Source organism: Fundulus heteroclitus, chromosome 18, assembly GCF_011125445.2.
Source record: "Fundulus heteroclitus isolate FHET01 chromosome 18, MU-UCD_Fhet_4.1, whole genome shotgun sequence".
Taxonomy (NCBI): Eukaryota; Metazoa; Chordata; class Actinopteri; order Cyprinodontiformes; family Fundulidae; genus Fundulus; species Fundulus heteroclitus.
The window spans coordinates 28,747,582-28,764,322 of NC_046378.1; the positions used below are offsets into that span (position 1 = coordinate 28,747,582).

The window sequence follows — 16,741 nt, forward strand, 5'->3', positions numbered from 1 at the left end:
AACATTTTACTTATTTTTAGTTCCGTTTTTGCAGTGTGAATTTAAAGTGCAACTTATTACAAGCTTTAAAACGTGCATATAAAACAAGATGGCAGGCCCCGCCATAGTAAATAATGAAAATAAAACACAAAATGTTTGCTGCTAGTTGTATTACACATCTGAAAACAGGCTTCACTTCACTTGTGTAACTTCACATCAGCTTAAAAAATAAGTAAATGAATAAATTAAAGTGCCTCGTCTTAGGGTAAAAAGGATTTTTCTTTGGAGTATTTTGACAAGGTATTTTCCTAAACACACATTGTATGCTATTACCAAAACAATTTCCCTTTTCGGGATTGAGATGGTGCAAAAGGTTCATGGAAGCCCAGGAGAGCTGATTGACAAAAAAAAATAATCTAGATTTTCCAAAATTAAATCTTAAGAAGTTGCGAATTCGATTTAATCGATAAAATCGATTAATCGCCCAGCCCTGCTTCTCACTAAATAGTTTTGACTTTTTCTGAAAGCTTTAGCAGCAGCTTTGCAGCATTCAGAGGATTTTACAAAAGATGTGCTGAAACTGACTTAATTTTTAAAATCAACGCTTGTGTAATAAAAAATGGAGCGTTACTTTGCAGCAAAAGGTGATACACCGCAAAAAGGGAACAAAAAGTAAGCAAAATTTTCATGAAATAGTATATTTTCCTTGATTTAAGCAGGTAAATAATACTATTTGCCAATGGAATAAGATTTTTGCACTTAAAATAAGAACAACTTATCTCCATCGTCTTATTTCAAGTGCGGGATGTCTAATTATGCTATTTTAGGAGCAAAAATACTCTTTCCATTGGCAGATAGTCTTATTTAGCAGCTCAAATCAAGGAAAATACACTAATTTCAAGAAAATTTTCCTTATTTTTTTGTTCCCTTTTTGCAGTGATAAAAGCCAGAATTTGAAATGCCCAGAGAATAAATAAAAAAAAATGTGATTGGAGCTTTTGTTGCAGAATTGAAATAGGAATATTTTGCTCTTAGTTCTTAGTACCTTCCCTTTTTGCTTCAGGGGAGTTTGAACAGAGCCCAGTCGGACTCGAGCAGCCAGTCTCCCAGCCTGAACGTGGAGTCCAGTCTGAAGGGTCTGCAGGTGGAGCTGTCGGAGACCTGCGCGCTCTGCCTCTCGCGCCTCCTGTCTCTCCTGCGTGTTGCCGGTGACCCTCAGCCACAGCTGCCAGACGTAACTCCTGAGTTTCCGTCTGCGGACAAATCCACCAAGTCAAACCACTCCTCCTCCTCCTCACAGCTCCACCTGCTTTTTAAACTGGACTGTGTTCTGGAAGACGTGAATGTGTTCACGGTCTCCAATGTGGCGGGTAAGAAGCTTCTTTGAGAAAATATTTAGACTCAGATTTGTTGTTACTCAGGGAGGATTCTGTGTGAAATACTTTTTACTTCCTTTATTTATAAAAAAAAAAAACCCTCAATTTGACAGTTGAGTAAAATGTTACGGCTTTTGATAATATTCTTACCGTTCTGTCACCAGAATTAAACTAGAAAATCTTTTATGGTGATAATTCAGTGTCAGTGCTGTAAGCTCTTCTGTGTAAAGCTGACAGAAACAAGAAAGAATGTAATGAATTAGCAGAGGTCATCCAATCTGCCTAAATAACAAGATTATCAGCTAAAAACAGTTTAACGGATGAAGTTATTTTAAAACCACTTGTTTAAAATAGTTGTTCAAATGTAAAAATTAGAAGAGACTTTAAAGACGCACGGACCAAAGCAGCAAATCCTTTAGAAGCAAATGCATGAAATGATGAATTAAGTGGTTCCAACGGTTGTTGAAAGAACTGCCAGTCAATACATATATGCTGGAGGGATAAATTAGGGAGATAAATTGATCCTGTGATAATATAAAAACTATTTGGTTATTTTGCAATCCCCAAAACCCGATTTGTACAGTTACCTTTGGTGGTTACCACTATTAGTATCATAAGTAGAGCCTAAAAATAGCTTTTGCCACAGATTAGCAGCACAATTGCACTGCATTGTGAAAAGTGTAGTGATGATGGTAATAATGGTGTAATTGAGTCCTTTCAGCTGCTCCATTATTTAGGGGTGGCCATGGATTCAAATCCAGGTTTTCCATATCAAAAACACAGACTTCGCTCACTGCACCATAGATGGACTACTAGTAATAATACTAATGGTAATAATAAATTCACTAAATCCCTAATTGAGAAGTATCCTGATTGGGAGTCTTTCATAATACCTTTTTATTTTTGGAGCAATATGTTATGCTCCAGGCTGTATACTGGCAGATATTTAGTTATTATTTGTAGATAGAAGTAGCTTGTTTCTTCTAAAAGAACATAAATTATTCTTCAAAGAGGGAAGGATTTGCACACACAACCATGTTTATATTAAAAAAAATGTTTTGTCATTGCCAGTAATACCACAAAATATGTGTCTTAAAAAATCTCAATCTCTTATCCTACTTTTAAGCAATCAACTTTTTTTAAAATATGTAATCTGGGGATGTATTTTTTTTTTTTAAACATTTATTTGACCAGAAGATTAAAAACTCTTGATATCTTTTTTAAATCTCCTTTGCCATAATGTGCTGGTTGGGACAAACAGCAGCTCAAAACGAACGTTTCAGAACAAATGCGTCCCTAAAAGGAATCATTTAAAGCAAAGAAGAAACAGTCAACAAAAACATGAAAGCAAAATATATATATATATATATATATATATATATATATATATATATATATATATATATATATATATATATATATATAAAAAACATGTCTAGTATAACTGTTTTTTTTACTATGCAGCAGTTGCTCTAGACAAAAAACCTTCACAACCATATGTTTGCATATCTAAAATGTGTCATATTGGTCCAAATTCAGATGCTTTCAAGTCAATACGTAGCGGATTCCAGAGGCAGCTCATTTAGTACGCGCTTCTGGTTCTGTCAACCAACAAATGGACCTCCTGTTCTTTTACTTTAACAGGAGGTTTGTAGATGTGAAGGACTAAGATTTGACTGTAATACGCTACAAAAAGACTATTTAGTGGGAGAAAACACCAGAGTCCGAAGGGTTAATGCTCCAACGGTGTTCTGTATTAAGGACGAACTGGGATTAAGAAGTGTTGTGCTGCTTGTCAATGAAAGCTGTCCAATTGTAACATTGTCAAATCCAGCAGAAGAGAAAGAAAACCCTGATTCTTTTAAAAACCTGTTTATTTCTTGCGCTTGTGCAGACTAATGTTCCTGTCAGCCGTCCTCCCTGAATGCGTCTCTGTTGTGATTTAGGAGCCGTGTCTCTGCGTATGGACAGCGTCGGCATCCTGAGCTCAGCGGAAAACGCCAGAGTGTCTCTGCGGGGGACGAGCTTGTCTCTTGTGAAAGCTCTGACTGAGAACATGGAAGCGTGCTGCCCCACCTCCCAGACCGTCAACCCCGTACTCAAGCTCACCGCCGTAACCGTCTGGTACCACGTCACCACACACGGCTTACAGGTAAGCGCAGGTTCCCGAGGATGCGTTCCCACCGCAGGACCCTTCCCCAGAAACCAGGGTGGTTTTTCTGGGGCGGTTCTTTAACCTCTAGAACTGAAACCAGGTCCAAACGAGAGGTCCAGGGTAGAAACCGAGGTCAGAAAACGGCTCTGGGAGCGAGGTTGCCCTGCTGAGATCTGCATTGAACCGAGGGTGGAGATTTGTGGTAGGAGGGTGCCAAACACTGGTTATATATTTTGTTTCCTTCTTTTTTTGCAGTTTGAACTCCTCTACACTTCATGTTTTCAGGTAACTTTAAAATACGCAACAGAAGTAGTTGGTAATTGTTTTTCAAACACTATTTGCGCCAAATCACTCAGTCAAATTGTAATCATTGAAATTCTCTAACCTTTGTCTAGTTACTAATTAAAGTCATTAATAAAACTGACATTTGCTTTCAATTTTTGTGGAGGCAAATAGAACAAACGCTGTCTACTCTGAACCAAAACGTATTTGTAAAGTTTTAAACCAGTGATCCTAAAATGTTTTACAGCACTAGTGTCCAAATTGTTCAAAGGGGGCAAAATGTTAAGTTAAAATAACAACCGGGCCCCAAAACTGGATCCTTTATGTATAAAAAAAGCAAAAGATATAAAATTTTGTTTTTTTTTAACTAGATTTTAATGAAACAAAACAAAGTACTCTGATTTCTGTGAAAAAAGGGATGAAAAATTATTATAGAGCCGAAACATAAAAAGAATCTTGCATGTTTAACTATGGGGAAAAATAAATTACTTAGGCTGGATGGTTTTCTGTTATGTTTAAATATCGTTTGTCTTTTCTCAGCAACAAGAAAATTGACTCATCATTCAAAAGCTCTTGGTTAATTAAACATGTACAGGTGTACGGCACATTTTTCATTTTTAAGCATATTTTACATGTTTCTGCCAATATTTTGAAGTTCCCTGCATCTGTGGATGTTTTATCAAAAATGCATCAAATTAACCAAATTTGTGCCATCCTGGAAATGTGGTCCAGAGGTCCCACAAAATTATTCTAAGGGCCACACTTTAGACACACTTTACATTATTTACATTCCAAGTTGTAAATTATACTATAACAACCCAGGATTAGCCCAGACTCTAAAAAGCAGCAACAGACATTTTTATTTTAACAACCATTTAGTTTGTTAGATTGTTTTGTGTATAGTTATCTATTGACTAGTAATTTGTGACATCTCGTCTTTTAAAATGTGCTGTAAAAATAAACTTTTAATGCTTAGATTTTAATCTGGAAAGAAACAAGTTATGCAACGGCTCCTGCTAGCTACAGCGTGTTCATGTTCCTCAGCTCATGTCCTGAAGGTGCATAGAGCAGGTTTTGAATGGTAAATATTATTTATTTTCTTTCCCACACATGCCCTTACCATTGCTCAACATTTAAAATGAGTTTTCTTCTATTTACCGCATTTTAGTCAGTTTTTTTTATGTGTGTGACGTGCTGTCACTCACGTTCACCTGGCTCCTTTGTTGACTCTCCGCCGTAATCGATGTATTCGGTAGAGAACACGGGCTAACTTCAGTATTTATAGCTTTCTTAACTCAGAAAACATTACGCCTCTAAACAAAAGACCTGTGCAGTTGCAACAGCAGGCGCTTTTCCTCTTCTCCCATGAAACGTCCACAACACTTGTGTCATTTCAACTTGTCGCCAGAGGGGGCAGACGTCTGCAAAAATCCTGGAACTTGCTCTATGCTCTTTTTTTTTTTTAATAATGATGATGCTCTTTTTTTAATAATGATGATACATTTTATTTCTAAGGCATTTAAAATTTGCTAAAAAAAGTGCTACAGTCAATAAAAAATCTATATAATAAAAACAGTAAAACTTAAATGCTGATAAAATACACCAATAAAAGAAGTGTGCACAGTAAAAGCAAAAGAAAATAAAAACAGGAGAAAACATTTCAAAAGATTATTTAAACTTTGGTTGGGGAAAAAAAGATTTTCAAGCCTGTATTAGGCATGTCACAGTCTCTGGAGCCCTCAGATGTTGAGGAGAAAGCTCTTTTGGTACAGGGTCTAGTCCTGGAAATTTGAAGGAGGGGAGAGTGCGAGGGACAGTGAAGGGTGATGAAGTGTTACAGTAGTTTCAGCATCAGAGAAGAGGGCTGGAGTTTTCCAGTGTTTTGGAAGTAAAATAATGTTACAGATATGCTTGATATGGAATTTAAAATGTGAGCTGTGGGTCAGAAAGTAACACCAGGATTGGTGAAAAAGGTAAAACTGAGGATTTTTGTTTTGTTTAATTTGGTGAGAAGCTGTTAATTTGGATGCAGGGAAATTTCCTTCGCCTTATGTTATTTAAAATTTGCGACTGTACCAAACTTCCTCTGATTTAGAATGACTTTTTATTCACTTCCGAGTATAAACGTGTGAAATAATCACCTCTTTGGTTTGTATGTTATTTAAAATTTGCGACTGTACCAAACTTCCTCTGATTTAGAATGACTTTTTATTCACTTCCGAGTATAAACGTGTGAAATAATCACCTCTTTTGGTTTCAGAAACGATGTTGTTGTCACAGCCAGAGCTCCCTCTCCTCAGAGCCAGTAAGCGGGACGTTTAAATCCCCAAAATCCCTTCAAGTTTTCAGCGACTTTCCGCATATAAGGTCCGATTGCTGTGACTGGATTATTAGCTTTTAGTCTTATTGTGACGGGAACTCATTTTCTCTCTCTTTCTCCCGTCTCCAGCACAGTTACCATCCCAACAAGCGATTTATGCGCCAATTAGGACTTTGGTATTTAACAGTAAATGCTATGAAACAATCTGGAGTTACAGATGTGTTGAATTTTACTGTTGCCTTTTAGACTCTGTAGGCAGCAGTCCGTCCCCTCAAATCATTAAAGCCCCATGAATAACCTAGTTTGTCAAATTTAAGGGAAAATGGTTTGGGTCACAGTAGAAATTTTTTTTGGTGTTGATGTAGTTCCTGTGCTTATGTTTTTACAGGTCCAGTGCGAAGAGGAGTTTGCTGTACACTGGACCCCACCAGACCACATGGTCTTATTCCAGCACTTGACCGAAGCTCAGGCCTGTTGGCGTATGCTGCGCGGCGAGAAGGCGGAGCTCGGCGAACCTGCGCCGGGGGGACAGAGCAGAGGCCTGTCCCTGCGCGTCGAAATGGGTTCGACCCGTTTGACGGCCCACGTCAGCGAGGAGAACTACATCCAGCTGCACACCGACGCGTTCTCCCTCTCCAAGCACGCCGGCTCCGTACACGTCCGCTCCCCTCTGCTGGTCTTCAACTTCGACGGCAACAACATCGTCTCGTTCACCGAGCTGGACGTGGAGACTCACGACGAGCTGACGGAGATGCAGCTGCACCGCGACGCGTTCCCTTTCCTGACCACGCCCCACAACCGGGTCTGGGTCGTCGCCTGCCCGTCTCTATCCGTCGAGTTCCCCTACCAGTACGACTTCTCCAACACGTTCGACATGGCCATCGGCGTCCAGAAGTGGTTAAAGAGTCTGCACCTCCCGCACGGCCGCGCGTCCTCCTCCGAGCAGCGCCTGCCGCCGGACCTCGTGTTCAAGATCAGCCAGTTCTCCTTCGTCTTCCTGGACGACGTCTTCGAAATCAAGCTGAGGGACAACTATGAGCTGATGAAGGACGAGAGCAAAGAGAGCGCGAAGCGCCTGCAGCTGCTGGATAAGAAAGTCGCCGAGCTCAGGAAGCAGCACGGGGAACTTCTGCCCGCCAGAAAAATAGAGGAGCTGTACAGCTCCCTGGAGAAGAAGCACATAGAGATCTACATCCAGCGCTCACGGCGGCTCTACGCCAACACACCCATGAGGAAGTCCCTGCTGACCTGGACCGTGTCCGACCTGGAGCTCGTCGCCCTGGCCGATCAGTCTTTTCACGGTCCGGAGAAGGTGAGGGAGCAGCTGAGAGACATCGACAGGATCAGTCCCTTCCCCAGAGACGGCCTCCCTCTGGTGGTGCAGTGGTGTCGGGCGGTCAAGTTCACTCTCGGAGCCTTCTTGGGTAACCCTGTTAAATTTTGGATTTTTCTTTATTTAAATTTTTTTTTTTTATCTTTTTAACCGTTGCTGCGTCCGTTTGGCAGTGCGAATTCGAGACTACCCCCGCTACCTGTTTGAGATCCGGGACTGGGAGCTGTCGGGCCGTCTGATCGGGACGGAGCAGGACGGACAGGCCAGGGCTCATCGCAAGCAGACGGTCCCGCTGGGAGCGCCGTGGGGAGACGTGACGGTGCACAGAAACATGCCTCCACTCAAGTTCTACTATGATTTCAAATGTAGGTTCTGCAAAATCCTGTCAGCATTTCAGATCAAAGAGAAATATATATATATATATATATATATATATATATATATATATATATATATATATATATATATATTTATTTATTTATTTATTTATTTATTTATTTTACTTTAGCAAAATTAATTCTGCGTTAAAGTCCACACTTTTAATTTAGTCAGTTAGAGGCATGGACTGATGTTACATTCTCACTGTTTTGACAATATCGACTGAAAATAACACTTTTATCATGTTGGTTTGTTTTTTTCCCCCACAAGAATTTTAATCTAAAACTTATATAACAGGATCTAAATCCTTCTTTTTAAAACAGAGCAACAGTTATTCCAAAGGCTACTAAAGCAGTATAAGATATTGACTATAAAGTTATATTGACTTATAGATTTGAGCAGAAACTAAATAAACATTTAAAAATTTACGGTGCGGATGTTACGTTTTAGCATATTGGTTTAAGCCGTCTTTTCAAGTCTTTTTTCCACAGAATATTTTCCCTCATTACAGTTTCACTGTTTATAGAGTCACACTGCAAAAATGGATCTAAAAATAAGTAAAATGTTCTTAAAGTTAGTGTATTTGTCCTTAATCTGAGCAGGTAAATAAGATTATCTGCCAATGGAATGAGTATTTTGACCCCTAAAATAAGATAATTAGACATCCTGCACTTGAAATAAGATGATGGAGATGGATTGTTCCTATTTTAAGTGCAAAACTCTTATTCCATTGGCAAATCATCTTATGTACCTGTTCAAATCAAGGACAAATACACTCATTTTAAGAACATTTTACTTATTTTTAGTTCTGTTTTTGCAGTGCACATATTTAAAAAGCTGCTGTAGCAGGTTTAACCCCTTAAGCCCATGAAGCCCCCTTTCAATGGGGCTTGGGCTCTTTGGCAACAATAACGCACTTGTAGTTGTCTAACTGAGACATACATTGATACATATTTATCATATGTCCAGATCTTCATCTGAGACTCCTACAAACGTACCTACCTAATATATAGTAGCATCCCACATTTTCAGTTTGAAGAATAACTTATAGGGGTCCGCCTGGATTTCTTTCAATCTAAACATGTATAACTTTTCCAATTGCTTGTTGTGTGGACAACAAACTTGGCAGAGATTTAACCAAGATGTTGCAATTACAATTTATTGTGTTTATTTCCATCATTACAGCTAAAATAAGACGTTTTGTATGTAAACACCTGTTTTTTGTTTTGTTTTTTTTTAGCCAAAATGTATTTTTTTTTTAGGAATTTTACTCTGATTTACTCAGGCCCAGAATAATTTACTCTCAACTTTTCACATGCACATCATCCTCTAAGAGCTTTATGCTAGTTGATAACAAAATTAGCAGTTTAGGCATTATACAAGTTGAGAAATGCCTTTATAAAGTATGAGTATGCATTTTTTGGAAACAGACCCTCGGACTGAAGAGGTTAATTAGTTGAGCTATCTGCTCTGGTAGCCAACCTACCATCAGTCTGCTCAATACTTACTAACTCCAGTTTAAAAACAACAGGGACAAGTGGCAAAACTTGATTTGATCGTTTATTAACCGTATGCCAGAATATATTTACTGTTTTTAAATCTATACCTTTTTGTCATATAATAATCAGCAGAAATATAAATCACCGCCAGGGCAGAATGATGCCCTAACAGTTTTTTCTGCCCCCATTGTTCTGATTAAATTGCTCTTTCTGCAGCCGACATCTCGTTGTACACCATCGTGTGGGGGCCTTGCTGGGACCCTGCCTGGACGCTGATTGGCCAGTCCGTAGACCTGCTGACCAAACCCTCAGCCGATCTGTCTCCCCCTCTGGCCTGGTGGGACAAAAGCCGTCTGCTCCTGCACGGACGTTGGGTCATGAACATCGACCATGCCAACCTGCATCAGCTGGCCACGGAGGTGAAACAGTGCACATCTGCACAGGGACTTTAACAAAAGCTTTGCTTCGTTCTTTTTACATTGCTTGCATATATATATATATATATATATATATATATATATATATATATATATATATATATATATATATATATATATATATATATATATATATATATATATATATATATATATATATATATTTATTATGTTTTTGAGTGTTTTTTATCATTTTCTTCTTGTTTTAAGTCTCTCCTGGTTGATGCTCAATCCAACTGATGACATTTAAGCTGAGTTTGCATTTTTCCAGGATCCCTATAACACAACTGAAAACTTGCACTGGGAGTGGACCAAGCTGAACTTTGACTGGAACCCGGGGCAGTTTGTATTTAAAGGGAATTTGGACGTAAACGTCAGGACAGCATCAAAGTAAGCGCTGACGCTTGGAATAAAATTGATTCCAATATTTATAAATGCAGTTTTAATGAAGAAAATCCCTGTTTTTTTTCTTCCTAGGTACGATGACATCTGTTTCATGCACTTGCCCAACCTGTGTATGACCCTTGACCTTCAGTGGCTTTGCCATGGCAACCCCCATGACCACCATGCAGTCATGGTTTGCTGTGCGGAGAACATTGCAGACGTGATCTCAGGACAACCTCACGACTCCTACAGAGCGTTTCGTTCTGAAAACCTCAACCTCTCCATCACAATGGACCTCAGTCAGAGCTGTTCCACAGGTGTGTGTTAAACTCTTCAGACCTCAAAGGTAAATCTACAGCATCTTAAAGACGGTATTTTTTTGCTTTTCTTGTCGTTTAGAGCCACACGAGCCTCGGATCTTGCTGTACAGCAGCACTCTGCGCTGGATGCAGAACTTCTGGGCCACCTGGACGAGCGTTTCGCGACCGATCTGCAGAGGCAAGCTCTTCCACAGCCTCAGGCCGGTCCGCAAAAAGCTCGGTCAGCACTACAAGCAGATGTCCTACACAGCTGCCTTCCCACAACTACAAGTAAGCTTTTTATTATGTCCTGTCAGCTACCTGACAGCAAGAACTTTTATTGCTTAACAGCCAAATTGAAGTTAGGTTTAGTGCTGCTCTATTATAGTGAAAGTCATGATAACGATTATTTTGTTCAATTTAAAATCTTGACAAATGGTTTGAAACCCAGTTCTTTTATTTAACATTAAAAACTTTGATCTTTTTTAGCCTTTTCACAGTTATTAGTTTGATCATTTATCAAGGTGTCATAATTCAAAACATGTCCAAATGTCACACACAAATACATGAAATAAGTATTTATGTTTAACCATTTATATTAAATTGAAAATAAATCATTTAAATTAAGTCTCTTGTCAGCCTTCTCTGCTGCCACATGGCGGTAACTGGGTTTCTGAAAACCTTCTCAATTCTCCTCTATTCTGATGCTTCATCTAAGACAAACATGGCTTCACTAAGAAATATCCAATAAACCTGCATTTTGCTTCTGCTGACTAGCTTAGCATAATTAATTAGCTGTAGCGGCGGTCTCTTCTTATCTTCTTTCCAAAAAAGTAAAAAAAACAAAACAACTGGACTTTTTTCTGAAGTTTGAAGACGTTTTGCTTGCTATCCAGAAAGCGTTCTCAATTCAAATGTCTGGAGTTGTGTGGAGTTCCAAGCTTACTCTAGACATTGAGAAAGCTTTCTGGATGGGAAGCTAAACGTCTTCAAACTTTGGAAAAAAAGTCCAGTTGTTTGTTTTGTTTTTTTTTTTACCTTTTTGGAATGATCATGACCTGGATGACTGAGAATCTTCACCAGCATATCTTTCTTCTTCCTTTTTGATTCTACTCTGATATAATTGAGCCCATGCTTTGCATTGTTAGTTACATTTTATTCAGTGTGAACCAAACTTGCAGAAAGGCGTTTCTACAGCTTCATGATTTTAGCCCTAACTTGGCTGCATTGTGGTTGATGTGCTCTTTTTTTTCAGTCCTGGTTGTTGCTTTTCTTTTTCATTGGTGCTCATATCGTGTGTCCTTCAGGTGCATTATTGGGCCTCCTTTGCACAGCAGAGAGGAGTCCAAGTTGAGTGCAACAAAGGCCACGTCTTTACTCGAGGGACACAGAGACTGATTCCACAGGGTAAGGCATCACGGGACTTAAAAACAAAAAAAAAAGGCTTTTGTGTTTGCACATAAATGTACCCGTTGAACTGTCGGTGTCGTTTGTCAGCTGGCACTGTGATGAGGAGGCTGATCTCCGAATGGAACGTGACTCAGATGGTCAGCGAGCTCTCTCAGGTGACGGTTCACCTGATGGCCTCCACCTGGGACGAGACGGCTGACCACCAGATTAACGCTCAGGTGAAGAAGACTCACCTGCTCAGCCTGTCTTCGCTCAGCTACCAGCGACAGAGCAACCGCACGGAGGAGGTAAAGGCCCGACTTCAGATATATCTGTCGTGGTATTTGGACAAAGAAACCGACTCTTTTTTTTGTTTTGTTTTTTTCTGGCAGGAAGTGAGCCCAACGGATGAAACGAATGCCTCTTACACTCACAAACTGCGCCTAGTGGATCTCCGTGCTTCCTGGACAACCGTAAACAGAAACATAGCCTTCGGGCTGTACGACGGTTATAAAAAGGCGTCCGTGCTGAAGAGGAATCTTTCCACCGAAGCTCTGAAGGGGCTGAAGATTGACGCACATCTGCAGACAAAGAAACTCAAGCGTTCTCCCTCCTACCACTCTACGACTGCGGCTCTTGTGACTCCAGTTGTTCCCGCCGTGAATCGGGTGGAGAAAAGTCAAAACGAAGGTGAGCGTTCCTGCCGCGAGCGTGCGGCCTCCGCTAGGGCTGGGCGATATGGATTAAAAAATAAATCTCCGATTTTATCATACCAAATCCGATTAATCGATTTTTTTTTTTTTTTCCTCCTTTTTGTTTCATAAAAAGAAATAAAAGAAATTATTTTAAAACCTTGCTTTTTATGTCAAGTATTTCGTCAGGGAGTTGACCTGAATTCAAAGTGCAACTAAAAACAAGCTGTGAAACATGCTTGTAAAACAAGATGGCAGCCGTGCCATTATAAACAATGAAAATATAACAAAACATTTGCTGCTAGTGGTATTACACATTGAGCTAACAGGCTTCACTGCACTTGTGAACATGAAACTAAGTTAAAAAAAAAAAAGTAAATAAGTAAATGAAGTACCTCGTATTATGGTAAAAAAAGTTTCCACTTAACAATATTTTGACAATACATTTGCCTAAACATATATTCAGCATCACATGCTGTTCTCTTCATGGAAACCCAATGAGTGTATTGGCAAAATAAAATCCAGATTTTCCAAAAATGAAATCTTAAAGAATTGTAAATTTGAATGAATCGATTAAATCGATTTATCGCCCAGCCCTAGTCTCCGCCCAGGAATGCGGAGCAACTCATCCGTTTGCGCTTCCTTATGTTCTGCAGGAACGTCGATGTTGCAGAAGCTGATCGAGGAGACGGACAAGTTCGTGGTGTTTTCGGAGGAAGACTCGGGAGTGAGCGACCAGCTGTGCGGGATTGCAGCCTGTCAGACCGACGACGTGTTCAACCGTAACTGGTTCATTGAGCTGGTCAACTGTCAGGTAAATCCGCCGACGCTGGGTTCAGGCTTCCATCACCGTCCGGACAGACAGAGTCGATTTAAAGGAGTTTTCAGCTCTGAACCAAAGATAAAGGATGGGAAATTAAATTTACAAGCCCATCTTTTGGTCTTTTTGTTTATCTGGGTACGTTGTCTTCCATCCTTTTGAGCCTACATATGTCAAGTTTTCCATCTCCTTGTTCATCCAGTCATCCGTCTGCCTCCTCATCTGTCTCTCCGTCTACGTCGATCCATCCATTGGTTTGTCCAATCTGTTCGTCTGTCCATCCATTCATCTGTTTGCCTATTTATTATCCTTTCCTCCCTTCTTGTTATTGTTTGGTTTTTGCATGTTTTATGTGTAAAGCTTTTATTGTTATTTATACTGGAGCTTGAAAGAAAACCGAGTATATCTCAATATTTCAGAATCAGGTTTAATCGCCAAGTAGGTTTGCACTTACAAGGAATTTGACATGTTATTGATGGTGCAGACAAAAAATAAGAATACAGTAAAAAAAAAAAAAAAAAAAAAAAAAAAAAAAAATATATATATATATATAAATATATATATATATATATATATATATATATATATATATATATATATATATATATATATATATATATATATATATATATATATATATATATATATATATAATATAATATAATATAATATAATTTGCGTCTGGAACAGTGAAATTCTGGCATTGCAAATGTGTTATTGCTTATAAGTTGTGCACTTTTTAAATAAAACCCTGTAAGACTTTATTGATAATAATTTCATTTTAACAAGCGGGTGTAAAGGGGACTGGTGTCAATTACAGGATTTTCGCTCCGTATAATAATCTAATACACTCCGATCTTCTATGTGGGCCGGGATGTGGGACTTATATTTATATTTATATTCTTTAGAGCCTATTGTCACAGCTGAATAAATGGGTTTTAAATATGACTGTTTGTTGAGCAACAATAAACCCTTATTATTTATATTCGTTGAATAACCTGACACAGACTAATGAAAGCAACACTGGACTTCTAAAGCGCATCAGTAAGTTTTAACAGCGTTTTAGATTTGTAAATCCCTCGTCTGTTTTTATTTGTTTTGCTTTCTCCGCCTAGATGATGCTGCGTGGCACAGAGACGGCAGGATGTGTCCTGGTGTCTGCAGCCAAAGCTCAGCTGCTGCAGTGCGAGCACCACCCGGCCTGGTACAACGACACGCTGAAGCAGAAGACCACCTGGACGTGTCTGCTGGATGGGATGCAGTACTTTGCCACCATGGAGCTCAATCCTTCTGAGCAGCAGGACAAGCAGCTGTGGCTGGAGGTAGGCTCCGCCCTCAAGAGGACCCTGATGCACTTTGGTTGCGTGTTATGTGGTCATACATACCTGGTCTAACAGAGCTCATTATCGCTGCTGTGTGCGACTACAGGGCGTGATTTTTAGTGGTTATACACATTCTGATAGATTTACAAAACCTGGTTGTCAAATGTGCTAATTTTTCTAATTCATTTAAACATAAACTTTAAGTTAAAAGTTTTTATACCCCTTTAATAGGCATTCCATTTATCAATCTAAAAATAATGCCTTACGTGGTGTTAAAATGACTTAAATTAATCTTTCAGATGTCTTAAAAATGTCACAGTATCATAAATAGGATTTAATTTTTTGTAATTTCTCAAAATTTAAAATAATTGATTACATTTATTATTATTTTAAAAATCACTGAACGGACTTAACATTGGTTAAACTGATGTTTTTAAAAACTGGTTGTTTTATGACTCTTGACTAGGGGACAACAAAAACTTCAGAATACTTGTTATAATAGTTGGCAATAACAGTTATCTGCCATTTCTGTGTTTTTATGTTTTCTTCATATCTGGAATTTTTTTCAAAATTTTAAACTTTTGCACTGGATCAAAAAGTCATGTTTAATGTTAAAATAAACATTTGGGTTAACTTGTCGCTAACTGGGGTTTTTATTTTCCATTTGGTTTATTGGGAAATTGATCTTTTGTTTTTATTTGTTTTTTGTTTGTTTTTTCAAGCGGCATTAAAACGTCTTGAATTTTACTTGCCTAAAGCTGTAGGAACTCTGTCAGCTGCGCTGTTTTCAGGGTTTAATTTAATAATATATTACTTTAAAAAACTTTAAAAGCAGGAACTGGGTGCTTATGTTTGAAGTTATCGTGGATAATGTTGTCTAATCTACAAATAAAACATTCAAACCCACTAATATATCCAAGTTGAGCCTTGAAAACACAGTTTCCTACCCATCAGTGAGCTCTGCTTGACTAAAAGTTTATTTAAATGAGCCTGTTGATGTTTTGCTTTGGGAAGGCCGTTACTGAAGGTTAACGTTGGCTCACTTTATTTAGTTTGAGCGCCTAACTGTGTTCGCATTTCTGCGTATCTCGCCGTTGAGTCAGTGTGAAGTTGAAGAACACGCAGCTTACTGTTCCTCGTTCATATTTTCATCCTCTTCATGCGTTGCACCGCGGCGCCTGGCAGGGAGCATTAAGCTCACCAGCATTGTTCCTGACAGTTCGTATAGTTTGGTCTTCTTCACTCCTACATCCTCCTCTTGTCACTGGGGCTAAATATCTTAATCTTTTTTTCCTCGTGTAACGGCAGCACGTTAAATAAATTATTAAAAACTAATATGGCATTTGTTCTTTTTAAATAGAGGATGTAAACTTCAGAACCAAAAATAGATAAAATAGGCAAATAATGTGTCTTCAGTCATCGACCTTGTTTGCAGAAAAAAACAAACCTATAATTTGATCTTAGCTGCCAACTAAGAAAACTTGGATAAGAAATGAAGGTAGAGAAGAGCTCTCCATGCATGAATATATGCACCTCTGTTCATGTATTGGCTCGCTGTTGGAGAAAGAAAAGGGGAACTTGGCTTTCTGTCTGTCCTGCAACATACTTTATGCATTTATCGCATTATTAGTGACATTCACCAAGTTTAAAAGATGAACACCAGACCGTTTTAGGCAGCAGTCACCGATGTTTTCCAAAGGAACACAGAGACATAGTTATAGGTTCTAGTTCAGACCTTGGTGAGAAGATCAAAGGAAATAGTATAAGATTTAATTTGTTTTTTAACCTCTTTAAATAAGTGAGCTAGAGTTAGCTAGCACACTTTCATTCTTCTCTTTTCATTTTGTCGCATTTAGGTGAAAAACATCGAGGAGCACAGGGAGCGTAACCTGGACTCGGTGCAGGAGCTGATGGAGAGCGGCCAGGCGGTGGGAGGAATGGTTAGCACAACTACAGGTGAGGAAACACTCCACCTTTACACCTTATCAGGGCCCTGGTGTTATCAAACTTCAAATTTTTTTAAATTATTTGCACTTTAAAGTTAAAAGAGCAGCACATGTCCTTTTTAATGTATTT

General features: G+C 38.9%; 1 protein-coding gene and 1 long non-coding RNA gene across 8 annotated transcripts in view; one reads left to right on the forward strand and one right to left on the reverse strand.

The window, feature by feature from the left end:
* Positions 1-16,741, forward strand: part of LOC105934518 (protein KIAA0100) — a 38,131-nt gene that overhangs the window by 9,044 nt on the left and 12,346 nt on the right. For 6 of the 7 annotated variants that reach the window (XM_036149494.1, XM_036149495.1, XM_036149496.1 and 3 more), the window contains 15 exons: positions 1,043-1,349; positions 3,302-3,507; positions 3,766-3,795; positions 6,501-7,536; positions 7,619-7,810; positions 9,539-9,741; positions 10,031-10,149; positions 10,237-10,460; positions 10,543-10,733; positions 11,750-11,849; positions 11,940-12,139; positions 12,224-12,521; positions 13,180-13,337; positions 14,459-14,665; positions 16,522-16,621. In XM_036149494.1, the coding sequence (XP_036005387.1) occupies positions 1,043-1,349; positions 3,302-3,507; positions 3,766-3,795; positions 6,501-7,536; positions 7,619-7,810; positions 9,539-9,741; positions 10,031-10,149; positions 10,237-10,460; positions 10,543-10,733; positions 11,750-11,849; positions 11,940-12,139; positions 12,224-12,521; positions 13,180-13,337; positions 14,459-14,665; positions 16,522-16,621 (3,571 nt within the window). The remainder of the gene's footprint in view (positions 1-1,042; positions 1,350-3,301; positions 3,508-3,765; positions 3,796-6,500; positions 7,537-7,618; positions 7,811-9,538; positions 9,742-10,030; positions 10,150-10,236; positions 10,461-10,542; positions 10,734-11,749; positions 11,850-11,939; positions 12,140-12,223; positions 12,522-13,179; positions 13,338-14,458; positions 14,666-16,521; positions 16,622-16,741) is intronic. The other variant, XM_036149498.1, reaches the window with a different exon arrangement.
* On the reverse strand, positions 5,600-6,454 carry LOC118566660. The gene is made up of 2 exons (XR_004933191.1): positions 6,038-6,454; positions 5,600-5,933 (listed from the first exon to the last, which is right to left on the reverse strand). It is a non-coding gene; the product is annotated as an uncharacterized LOC118566660 (long non-coding RNA).